The sequence below is a fragment of the Vespa mandarinia genome, chromosome 13 (assembly GCF_050613455.1).
Source record: "Vespa mandarinia isolate Hongniang chromosome 13, ASM5061345v1, whole genome shotgun sequence".
Classification (NCBI taxonomy): Eukaryota; Metazoa; Arthropoda; class Insecta; order Hymenoptera; family Vespidae; genus Vespa; species Vespa mandarinia.
The window spans coordinates 682,924-695,000 of NC_140822.1; the positions used below are offsets into that span (position 1 = coordinate 682,924).

The 12,077-nt window shown below is 35.6% G+C and overlaps 2 protein-coding genes across 3 annotated transcripts in view; one reads left to right on the top strand and one right to left on the bottom strand.

The window, feature by feature from the left end:
- Positions 1-7,302: 7,302 nt before the first annotated feature.
- On the top strand, positions 7,303-11,712 carry Hem (Nck associated protein 1 Hem). The gene is made up of 2 exons (XM_035872108.2): positions 7,303-7,388; positions 7,490-11,712. The coding sequence occupies exon 2, from the start codon at positions 7,629-7,631 to the stop codon at positions 10,995-10,997; it is 3,369 nt and encodes a 1,122-aa protein (XP_035728001.1). The 5' UTR covers positions 7,303-7,388; positions 7,490-7,628; the 3' UTR covers positions 10,998-11,712.
- Positions 11,623-12,077, bottom strand: part of kuz (zinc-dependent metalloprotease kuz) — a 63,598-nt gene continuing 63,143 nt past the window's right edge. The window contains exon 15 of one of the 2 annotated variants that reach the window (XM_035872109.2): positions 11,623-12,077. This exon is cut by the window's right edge and continues 4,850 nt beyond it. The gene's annotated coding sequence lies outside the window, so the exon portion shown is untranslated. The other variant, XM_035872112.2, reaches the window with a different exon arrangement.

A 12,077-nucleotide genomic window follows, 5' to 3' on the forward strand; every position in this document is an offset into this window, starting at 1 on the left:
CGTCGCATTTGCGCACCGAGAGAGTACCGTCAATCGCGAGTTCGAAAGCACCGACCCCTATCGTCCAACCTGATTCCCAAACGACCTCATCTTATTTCGCGGTCTTTTATTCGACTCCGTGTAAACGTACCGCTCGCTCTTCTTTAGATTCCCCTCCTCTCTTTCGATACAGGTAATTGGATTTAAAAGGATCGACGTTTATTGTAAATTTATTGTAATACCGAATTAAACTATTCTCTTTTCCTTCCTTCTCTTTTTTCTCTTTTTTTCCTCCACTCTCACGGATACTCCTACTTTTTTCCTAGTGCCAGCTATCGTGTAATCAGCTTTATAGCGCTTTTAAGGGATAAAGAAGATTGCCAACAGTTTCTCCCTCCTTCTCTATCTCCTTGCCTGGCAAGTAGAGTTTAAGTAAAACGTCGTCGATCATGGCAACGCCGGACGTGACATTAAAGCCGCCCGTTGGCCACGTTTCCATTGGAAGTCGTATCCGGTTTTACGAATAGCGCTTGCGATCGTCTCGCGTGGCCTGTCTCGTCGATAAAAATACTTTTAAGGAAATGAAATTGATATAAAGGACGGATTGCAATGGGAACACCGTAAAACACCGCTGACGTATCCATCCATCCGCCATTTCGTTGGGAACGTCTCGCGAATTCGTCGAATTCGTGAAAACGTATAAAACTTTTGTAGAAGAATATATTCCTTGCGAAATGACTCGAGCTACAGGTAAAACTATGTGTTGCACGTAAGAAATGTATCGGTTAGTTTTACATTGTACCGATGCATATTTCCAGCCTCTTCACGAGAATCATCGAAAGAGCGTTACATAATAAGTATAGTTCATGAAAATCATTTGTTTCCATCGAAAGTACGTAGAAACCAAAGTGCTTCCCGGGGAAATTTATTTTTCAATTAATATTTATTGTACTACCGTGAGCGATAATCAGCGTTAGGCGGTAAGTGATAAAGCGAAAGAAAAGAAAAGCTTTCGTAACCTGGGAGGGTCGGCGGACCGGTACCGGTGGATTGAAAGTTCCCCAGGCTGTCGTTACGTTACTTGCTTCCAAGTATCGCACGGACAAGAGAGAAAGAGAGACGAAGAGATAATGCACGTGTGCGTGCGTCTACGTGCATATATACAGACATATGTGTATGTATATATATATATATATATATGTGTATATATACACGTGCTTGAAGAGGGAAAGACAACGAAAACACAACCCCCCACACATACGTACACTCGCTGGCCCGCCACGTATTTATGAGCTTTCCCTACGCCGGCTGACTTTAAATTGAGTCTACTACTTCGAGGCTCCGCGGATTAACTCTGCGACGCATGAATTCTTTAGCGAACGTATTCTCACCGGGGTGCCGCAGAGATTAGCCGCGTTCCTTTTTACCGTTCGCGCGAAAAAGGTTCTACGCGAAAGATAGCAAGCAGAAGGAAAGAAAGGAAGACGATAGAAAAGTAGAGTCTCTTTGCTTCGAGTCGAGAGAAGCTTAACAAATTTTGCCTTCTTATTTTCTTTTGTTTTCTTCGCGAGAAAGAAAGAACGGAGGGAGGGAAAAAGAATGATCGAAGGAATGTTCACGATTCTCTCGAAAACTTGAAATAGTTGTGCTTAAATTCAATTCGGTGTTCCCGAAAGGGAAAAAGGAAGGTGCTTTTCAAGAATCTCTCGGAATATGTTTTCGATGCATAGGATGGCGGCGTTAAGTGCAACGTGCACGGGATAACAATAATGGTCGAACTGAGATTCTATAATTTTTCCATATAACGCCGATAAAGCCGATATAAAAGAGGACGTGTATTTTATCTTTCGAAATCGAAAATATCGAAAGAATACGCGATATCTCGATTCTCTTGGAATGTTTTTCATTTCTAAAGGAAACACGTACTTTTTTCCTTTCGTTATCTTTAAATTTAAGAACTCTATCTAAATTTTCACATTCCAAACGTGCCAATTATAGATCAGTTAATTAATCGGTATGACGAAGGGACGATAATCGGTAGGTATTATTTCTATATGTATTTACGATGTATATTCACGGCTGGCCGAAGGTTCGATTTTAACCGCGTTAAAAATGCATTTTCCCTCGGACAATGAGATAATAAGCTATTTCGAAGCATAGACCGGTTCGCTACGAAGCGCGTTGTGTTCAAACAACGTGTAATGCAATTCTATGCACCAACGAGCTTTGACTACCACGATCGTAATTGCTAATTAATTATTACCGACTTTTCTGCATAACAAAACGATCGGACCCTTTCTAAAATGGAACGATTTCCCGATTATTTTGGAGAAGCGTAGAACCGGAACCGTGGCAACTATGAATCGTTAATTCGCGAATGAATAACGTAATCGCGTGTTCGATCAACGATAGCTAACGAGAAATTCGTAACGAACGAGTAACGCATAGTCGAAATAATTCATTTTACCTCTGAATGACTTTTATCGATATCTCCTACAAATTAATACTTTTCTCCATTCTCTTTCTTTATCTATATCTCCTCTTCCTTCCCTCTCTCTCTCTCCCTCTCTCTCTCTCTCTCTCTCTCTCTCTCTCTCCCTTTCTCTTTATCCGGCACGTTGAGAAGAAATTTTTACACGGGATCGACATATCCATTTTCGTGGGAGAACAGGAATTATCGGCTGGGCTCTAGAATCCGGAATTGAATTCAGCAGTGTACGGGAGCCAATGGCCCGAGGAGAAAGCAAAAGAAGAGAAGAAGAGAGAAGGGGAAAGGGGGAGGGGGAGGAAAGAGAGAGAGAGAGAGAGAGAGCGCACGAGGGTGGTGAACGTCGAATGATGTATTACAAGTAACAGCGGCCAATAAAAATTAAGCGTTTTCTTTGCTCCGCGTGATTTGTGGACGATAAATCAAAAGATCGCGTTTCTTTCGAAATCCTACCAAGTGAATGGCGTACGCGCACAGGCCTTCTTCTACAAATTTTTAATTAAAATAATTAGAGCTACATTATCTCGTGAGTATTGTAGACGAAATTGAGAGACAGAGAGAAAGAGAAAAAGAAAACGAATAAAAAGCTATACTAAAAAAGATGAAAGAAAATTCCTATGAATGTTTCAAAAAGATAGAACGAAGAAAATGAAGCACGTAGTACCGTGCGAGCAATTTCTGAAATTCATCAGGAAACGCAATATGTTCGGCGCGAGATGAAACGCTTTGGGGCGATAATCGGATCGATCGTACACGAGGGATGACTTTCCTGCCGAAAAGGAAATTGGCCGTTAGTTATTCCACCTGCTTCTCTCACGGCAGGAAACAATTAGAAATTTGCAAACAACAAAACTATTGCTCGTTCGTTACCGCGATTTTTTTTAAACGGAGTTTCGTTGAATGTGCGCGTATGGAGAAAATGACGATTTCAAAACGATCATATCGTACAGTTACACGATAACCTGTAGTTTTACATTTTTCGAGAAAAATAAAATAAAAAGACAAAAAAATACACTATAGATTTTTTAAATAAATAAACAGTAACTCTAGCGCACAGGGGAAAATAACTGAGAACAACTTTTGTCTACAAAAAGAATAAAAAAAAAAAAAAAAAAAAAACATGTAAAGCAAGCAAAACTAAAACCGAAATTGAATGAAAAAAAAATTACAACTGCTACAAAAACTTGTAAAAAATATATTGGATTAATTCAGAGATTATTATTAACCTTAGTTATGCACACATCGATATAACTTTAAGTTGTCAAAATTGGGGTGAGCTTATACCCCAGGCATTTTGAACAGCACTCATATTTATATAGAACGAATAATTTTTACTCCAACAAAATATTATAAATATATTCGAAGTCACGAAAATAATCAGCGCTTTCAATTCTATCATTATAAAAAAAAAAACTCATAAATCATGCAACGCGGAAATTGTTTTAATTAAATAATAACATCAAAGTTGTCCTAAACTCCACAGATACAACTAGGGTTAATGAATATACTAAGTTTTCTATAACATACTATACTATATAAATATACTATACAATTTTTCTGTCAATTAGAAAAATGAATAAAGATAAATTCCAAAAGTCGATGTAATTTCTGACATAAATATTGACGCTATTTTGCCAGATTATGTAGAAAGATAAATTTTAAATCTAATGGATAAGTAAATCAATGATTTTTATAGCTGGACTTTCTTTTTATACTACAGTGCCATCTCTCATGATAGAACTGAGTCTGATTCATCACCAGTTTTACCTACTTCACAGAATATATCGATCCATATTAATTCAATCAACTTTTTGCAAGATGGCATTGCTGAGATAATGATTTGAATCAAATTTGAATCAAGTATTACATTATCAATCTACGAACAAAATATCTTATTGTTAAACAAATAAAGCAAATTATAATATATTGATTCTAAAAATAGCTTTCTAATTAGCTAGTACCTCCAATGTTGCTAATGCAAAACATATGGATCAAAATCAGAACCATCATGAGATAAGAAAAAGAAAAAAAAAACGAATTACCAAATAATGTCAAATTATAAAGCATCATATAAAATAATACAGCGATAATAAATATTAAAGAGTTATTGAGTATCACTCACCAAGCAGGAAAGAAGTCTACGCCCCACGTGTCCCTTGAAAATTCCATTGATCCAATGTCCTCGCACAACACAACACAACACAACACAACACAACACATCACAATTCATTCCGTTATAAATTAATAATAAAAAATTATAAAAAGCAAACGACTACTTTGTTCTACACATTGACTGAATAAAAGAAACAAATCTCTAATTATAGTGACTTTGTGCAATACGATACAATTAATTAATTCAAAATTAATATATCATCTCTAGATTTGCAGTATTCATTCCTACTTTTTAAAAAATCTACTTGTCTTACTTCACGACGATATGCATCAGCACAACACACCACGTTGCAAATCGTTGACATACACTCGCATACGTGGATTTTTTCATCGATCTAATATATAAAAAAGAAATAATATATAAAAAATAAAATAACACGTTGAACGATGAAGAATAAAAAAATATTCAAATGCAAAATCAAAATTATAATAATGTAATTATTACAATCAATATGATTATTAACCAATAAAATTAATCATATAAAAATCATTAATTATATAATATTATATAATATTATTGTTCGATTAATAAAATTAATTAATATAAAAATGCATGTTCAAGAGAATTTCTAATCGTTTGAAAGAAAAAAAATATTGATTAAAGAATACTGCTTAATCGTGAGATGTATGTAAGAGATAAAAAAAAAAAATATCTATTTTCCTTTTTAGACGTTCGGTAATTCGACCACAAGTTTCAGAGTACATCGCGATACTATTCACTATATTAATAACGATAGAATGAAATTGTGGCGTTTACATCCTGCAAAAAAAAAAAAAATGAAATTAATACAATACCATCGTAAAGGGTACAATAATAGTAAATATCAAAATGTTGTTAAACATTGCCTACCATGCATTACGACGTGACGTATTCCATTGATAAGTACACCGCCGCACTGTACTAATACCGATAGAAAACCGATAGAAAAAAATCGAGACGTTTCCGTCCTAAAAAAATAAAAAATGAAATTGATATAATACAAAAAAAAATATAATTAATTAATGCAATCGTGAAGAGATAATAAGGAAATAAAGAATTGTACTATTATAGAAAAAAAAAAAAAAAAAAAAAAAAAAAAGCACGAAATTAAGATATTGGCGTTCAGAAAAAGTATAGAATTGATCCTACGTTTAAAATGATAATTTATAACTTTGTAAAGTATTACTTGCGATGCGTGTAAGACTACGTAAACGAAAGTAGATTATGAAAAATCTACTTGTGTATATATGCATATATATATATATATATATATATATACTCGCAGAAAATTAAACAATTTAACAAGTTTGTAAAAGAATGAAAAAATAAAATTAATCGCGCTAAAAAGTATTTGCTTGCGTTGAAGGAATTATAAGGAAAAATATTAGATATTTAATGAGATAATAATAAGTTTGCTTACCACTTCGCGTTTATTTCTCTCTTCTTCTTTTTCTTTTGTTTTATTTTTTCTCGACCGAACGAATTACGAGAGAAAAAACGGGTATATACGAAACAAAAGAAAAAAGAATACGAATTACCTTATAAGGTAATGTTCGTTATTATATTATAATATGTATATATGTACATATATACGTATATATATACATATCTGGAGTAAAATTCACACACGAATATGCACCAATACACTTGCTTCTGTTGCTAGGCAACGCAAGTTTTTTGTTTTTCCAAGAATTCAACGGTTCCGGCTATTTCCTGGAAAGCGTACCTATATAGCTATACAAAAAAAAAAGGAAGAAACTATACCTATATACGTACTTCTCCAACCGTCGTTATGTACATTTTGATCTATATCGATTTTACCGTTTTTTTTTTCTTCTTCGAAATATGGCAAAAAAGTTATTACGTATATAACGGTTAGTACGTTAATCAAAAAATATAATTGCCTTGAAAATGTATTATTATTATGAAAAAAAAGCAATATCTCGTTAAAAAGAAATTATTTTACGCGTTAAAATATAAAAAAAAAATCTATTTAATTTTAGAAGAAATGTTTTCAATGATATTCTTATTCGCGAAGGAAAAAATAAAATATTTTATATTCGACAGAGATATTGTTCATATTTGCAATAAATAAAAATATTAAACAATAAGTTTGCTTGAAAATTGAAATAATTAAATAAGGAAGAAAAAAGTAATTACGTGTATTACATATATACGTATGTATATATGTAATAAAGAAAAATAATAATCGTTAAAGGTATAAAATGAATAAAAGAATAATAAAATTAATAAGAAATATTACATAAACTTGCGTTACCGATGCATCATCTTTGGAAGATTTGAAGAGAATCAATCACTGTAGAATTTAAAAATTGCGCGAAGCCCTCATTGAGCACGTCCGTCGCGCTTGCTCATCAGGCACTAACTGAGCCGATCCAAGTAGCCGCCTTCCGATTGGCTACTTTCTCCTTCCAATCCAATTGCGTGCCGTTACTTATAACGGATTATTTAAAAATTTATATTTACTATACGCTTATTGGTAATTACTGTAACATCATAAAACAATATCATATAAATGAAATATAATAGCTCGTAATCATTATTATTTTAAAGATGAAAAAATAAAAGAGATTTTTCAATGGATGGAATGCGTGCTAACTGCAATGCGTTAGTCGATAGGGACTTTTAATATCTTTCGTTGGCAAGAATGAATTTATACCACTGTATACTTCAGGCTGTATGCGAACGTACACAGAAATTTCGTACTGTTGTGTCATTTATTATTTGGATTAGCTATGTAAGAAGAAGGTACGTTAATTATAGATGACAAGGGTCCGATGTTTGTCCTTGTTTTCTTTTCTTTTTTTTCCCCTTTTATTATGCACATGTAATATCGAAATTTTTTGCAGAAAAAAGTTGGAGATAATTGAGGCGTATTTCTTGAGAACGGATCACCCCCCTAGGGGTGGGGTCCACTGTCACTTTTAAGCCAAAGAAATCAACGAGTTATGTCAGTATCGTGAAACATAGAAGTGAATAAACGTGATCATGGCTCGTCCTATTGTACCAAGTCAACAAAAGTTGGCAGAGAAGCTAACTATATTGAATGATAGAGGCATCGGGATGCTGACTCGTATTTATAATATTAAAAAAGCTTGCGGTGATGCCAAATCGAAGCCTGGCTTCTTATCGGATAAGACTCTAGAGTCTTCGATCAAGACAATAGTTAGAAAGTTTCCTAATATCGACATCAAAGGACTACAAACGATAACAAATCTGCGTAATGAAATTATCAAATCTCTTTCTTTATATTATTATACGTTTGTAGATTTATTGGACTTCAAGGACAACGTTTGCGAACTCCTGACTACGATGGACGCATGCGGAGTACACATGGATATTACTATTAATTTTGATTTGACAAAAGGTTATTTGGATCTTGTTGTCACTTATGTCAGTTTAATGGTACTCCTATCAAGAGTCGAAGATCGTAAAGCCGTATTGGGGCTTTTCAATGCTGCACACGAAATGGTACACAGTCAGTCAGATCCTAGCTTTCCTCGTCTGGGTCAAATGATAATGGATTATGATGCGCCTTTGAAAAAACTTTCCGAGGAATTTGTTCCCCATTCGAAGCTATTAAAGAATGCCCTTACTTCTTTGTGGCCCATTTATCCCGGTAGAAATTTGACCGCCGATACGTGGAGGGCCGATCAGAAATTAAGCTTGGTAGGAAGTCCTGGACAAATATTGAAGGCAGCTGCCACCGATACGATGTCCTGCGAAACTCTGAGCTTGGACAGAATCGAAAGATGGGTAATACTCGGGTTTACGCTTTGCCACACTTTTCTGAGTCAAGAACAACCTAATAAACTTTGGATCACTGCTTTAGAATCGGGATGGGTATTGGCTTTGTTCAGAGATGAAGTAATTTACATACATCAATACATACAGACATTTTTTGAGAGCATGAAGGGATACAGTAAAAGGGTATCGGAAGTGAAGGATTGTTACAATCAAGCGGTACAGAAAGCCGGCTATAGGCACAGAGAACGTAGAAAATTTTTGAGAACAGCTTTAAAGGAATTGGGTTTGATTTTAACCGATCAACCGGGTCTACTCGGACCGAAAGCGTTACTCGTATTAATGGGACTATCTCACGCGAGAGACGAGGTGCTATGGCTTCTAAGACACGGGGATAATCCTCCAATACAGGGAAAAGGAAAAGGTAGAGGCGGCGAGGATCTAGTGGATCGACAGTTACCAGAATTGCTCTTCCATTGTGAAGAATTAAGAGCATTAGTAAAGAAGTATTCTCAGGTGCTTCAGAGGTACTACGTTCAATTTCTCTCAGGATTCGATGCGCCTGCTTTGCATCAAATGATACAGAATCTTCCAGTTTGTCCCGAAGACGAGGGTGCGATACTTAGTGATATGTGCTCAACGATAGCGAGTTTGACCGTAAAGCAAGTAGAAGACAACGAACTGTTCGATTTTCGTCCATTCCGATTGGATTGGTTTAGATTACAAGCTTACATGTCTATTGCCAAATGTAACATGAATTTAGCCGATAATAGAGAATTAGCTTCTTTCATGGACACGGTAGTTTTTCATACCAAAATGGTTGATAATCTCGACGAAATGTTAGTAGAGACGTCTGATCTCTCTATATTTTGTTTTTACAGTAAAATCTTTGAAGATCAGTTTCACATGTGCTTAGAATTTCCAGCTCAAAATCGTTACATAGTAGCCTTTCCGCTCATATGCAGTCACTTTCAAAGTTGTACGCACGAATTGTGCCCGGAGGAACGGCATCATATTCGCGAAAGAAGTTTATCCGTCGTAAATATGTTTTTAGACGAAATGGCTAAAGAAGCCAAGAACATCATTACCACTATTTGCGACGAACAATGTAATATGAGCGACATGTTATTGCCGAAACATTGTGCCGTATTGATATCTCAGGTTGTCAATAGAAAGAAAAAGGATAAAAATAAGAAGAACATGAGCGAAGTACACAAGCCAGGTATAGAAAGTTATAGAAAGACCAGAGAAGAATTAACCACCATGGACAAATTACATATGGCTCTGACAGAATTGTGTTATGCCATAAACTATTGTCCTACGATCAACGTATGGGAATATACGTTTGCACCTAGAGAATACTTGCATCAACATCTTGAATCTCGATTCGCTAGGGCCCTCGTTGGAATGGTTATGTACAATTCGGACACGAGCGAGATAGCCAAGCCGTCGGAACTCTTCGTGAGCGTCAGATCTTATATGAATGTACTTCAAACTGTAGAAAATTATGTCCACATAGATATTACTCGAGTATTCAACAATGCTCTACTTCAACAGACTCAGGAGCTTGATAGTCATGGGGATAAAACTATTGCTGCCCTTTATACCCAATGGTATTCCGACGTATTACTTAGACGAGTTAGCGCTGGAAACATATGTTATTCTGGAAACCAAAGAGCATTCGTCAGTTTATCCGTGGAGGGAGCAATTCCGTTTAACGCCGAAGAATTTTCCGATATAAACGAGCTAAGGGCATTGGCCGAACTTATCGGGCCATACGGTATGAAGATGCTTAACGAAAATCTCATGTGGCACATAGCGAGCCAAGTGCAACAATTAAAGAAATTAGTCGCAGGAAATAAGGACGTTCTTATAGCTTTAAGGACGAACTTTGACAAACCGGAAGTAATGAAAGAGCAATTCAAAAGATTGCAACAGGTTGATAATGTACTTCAAAGAGTGGCTATAATAGGAGTAATATTGAGTTTCAGGCAATTGGCACAATCTGCGCTGGTCGACGTTTTGGAAGAACGTATCCCATTCCTTTTGAGCTCGATTCTGGACTTTCGACATCACTTACCGTCTGGAGACCCAATGAGAGTAGTTTCCGAAATGACGTCTGCTGCCGGTTTAACGTGCAAAGTCGATCCTACATTGACAACAGCCTTGCGAAGTCAAAAGGCAGACGTCGATGAAGACGAACATTTGCTCGTCTGTCTTCTAATGGTATTCGTAGCCGTATCTATTCCAAAGTTAGCGAGAAACGAGAATTCCTTTTATCGTGCCTCACTCGAAGGACACTCGAACAATATTCATTGTATGGCAACGGCCATAAATAATATCTTTGGTGCGCTATTCACGATTTGCGGACAGAATGACATTGAGGATAGAATGAAGGAATTTCTCGCCTTGGCTTCATCCAGTTTGTTGAGACTCGGTCAAGAGGCCGACAAGGAAGCTACTAGAAACAGGGAATCCGTGTACCTATTATTGGATCAGATAGTCCAAGAGTCTCCTTTTCTCACGATGGATCTATTGGAGAGTTGCTTCCCGTATGCCCTTATACGAAATGCATATCACGACGTGTACAAGCTTGAACACTCTCAGCCGTAAGATTACGATCATAACGAAGTTATTATCGAATGAACGATCAACGCGCTGTAGTCATACTCAGGGCTACTTTTCTACGTCCACTTACTTGTGTACCATCGACAACTCTTGCGTTATATATCATCGATGATAGGCGAGATGATGATGATGATGATGATGATGATGATGATGATGATGATGATGAGGATAAAATCTGAATGAAAGAATTTATCATCGGAGAAATCAAAATTAATTCGAGTCTACGTATGTCTGTAACAATGTATCTCGTTTGTATGTCCATGCCTAGGGAAGACGACGCTCGGGTGATTGACATTGGTCATTGAAAATATTTTCGACTTTCTCTTCGATTAAAAATTGCGTTTAAAAGGACCCAATGAAAAGAGAACTTGCAGTGTAATAATATTCATTCAGTCGGAGCATTTTCTATAGAGCCGCGTTCCTCTAAAAGACATTTGATACGCGATTTAAAGACAATTTATATTATTAGGATAGTATATTTTCATTTCATTGTCACAGTATTCCGTAAATTATCATTACGTAAGAGAATTTTTTATTATACGAGAATGAACGAAATATATATGTAAATGATTCTCGATCGCTAAGAATTTACGTACACACGTATCATCATCCAATAAGTATCGTCACTTTATCCATTGCATTTTCTATGTATAATGGTAACTTTTACAATAGTTTATAAAATAAATAAAATCCATCCATAAACTACTACCTATATTTATTATTTTCTTTCTCACTCGATTTTCCATCGTCCCTTTTAAATTAATGAAACACGACGACAGATACTTTGATAAGAGATTCCTAAAAAAGATAAATGTAAAATGTATGCTTTATTTAGTTCTTTACAATGTTTTTGTTTTTCTTTAATCACATTAACGTAACACAAGAGTATTCACAATCATATTCCTTTTTTTATTTTAATATCCTTAAAACACTCGCCACATTCTATACACTTTGGGAAAAAGAGAGAGTGGTGGTCTGAAGCTACGTTCAGGCGATTGGTCAGTATCATGCATGACATTTTTTTTTAATAACAAAAATTCAAACAAAGAGGAATGAACAGCACTT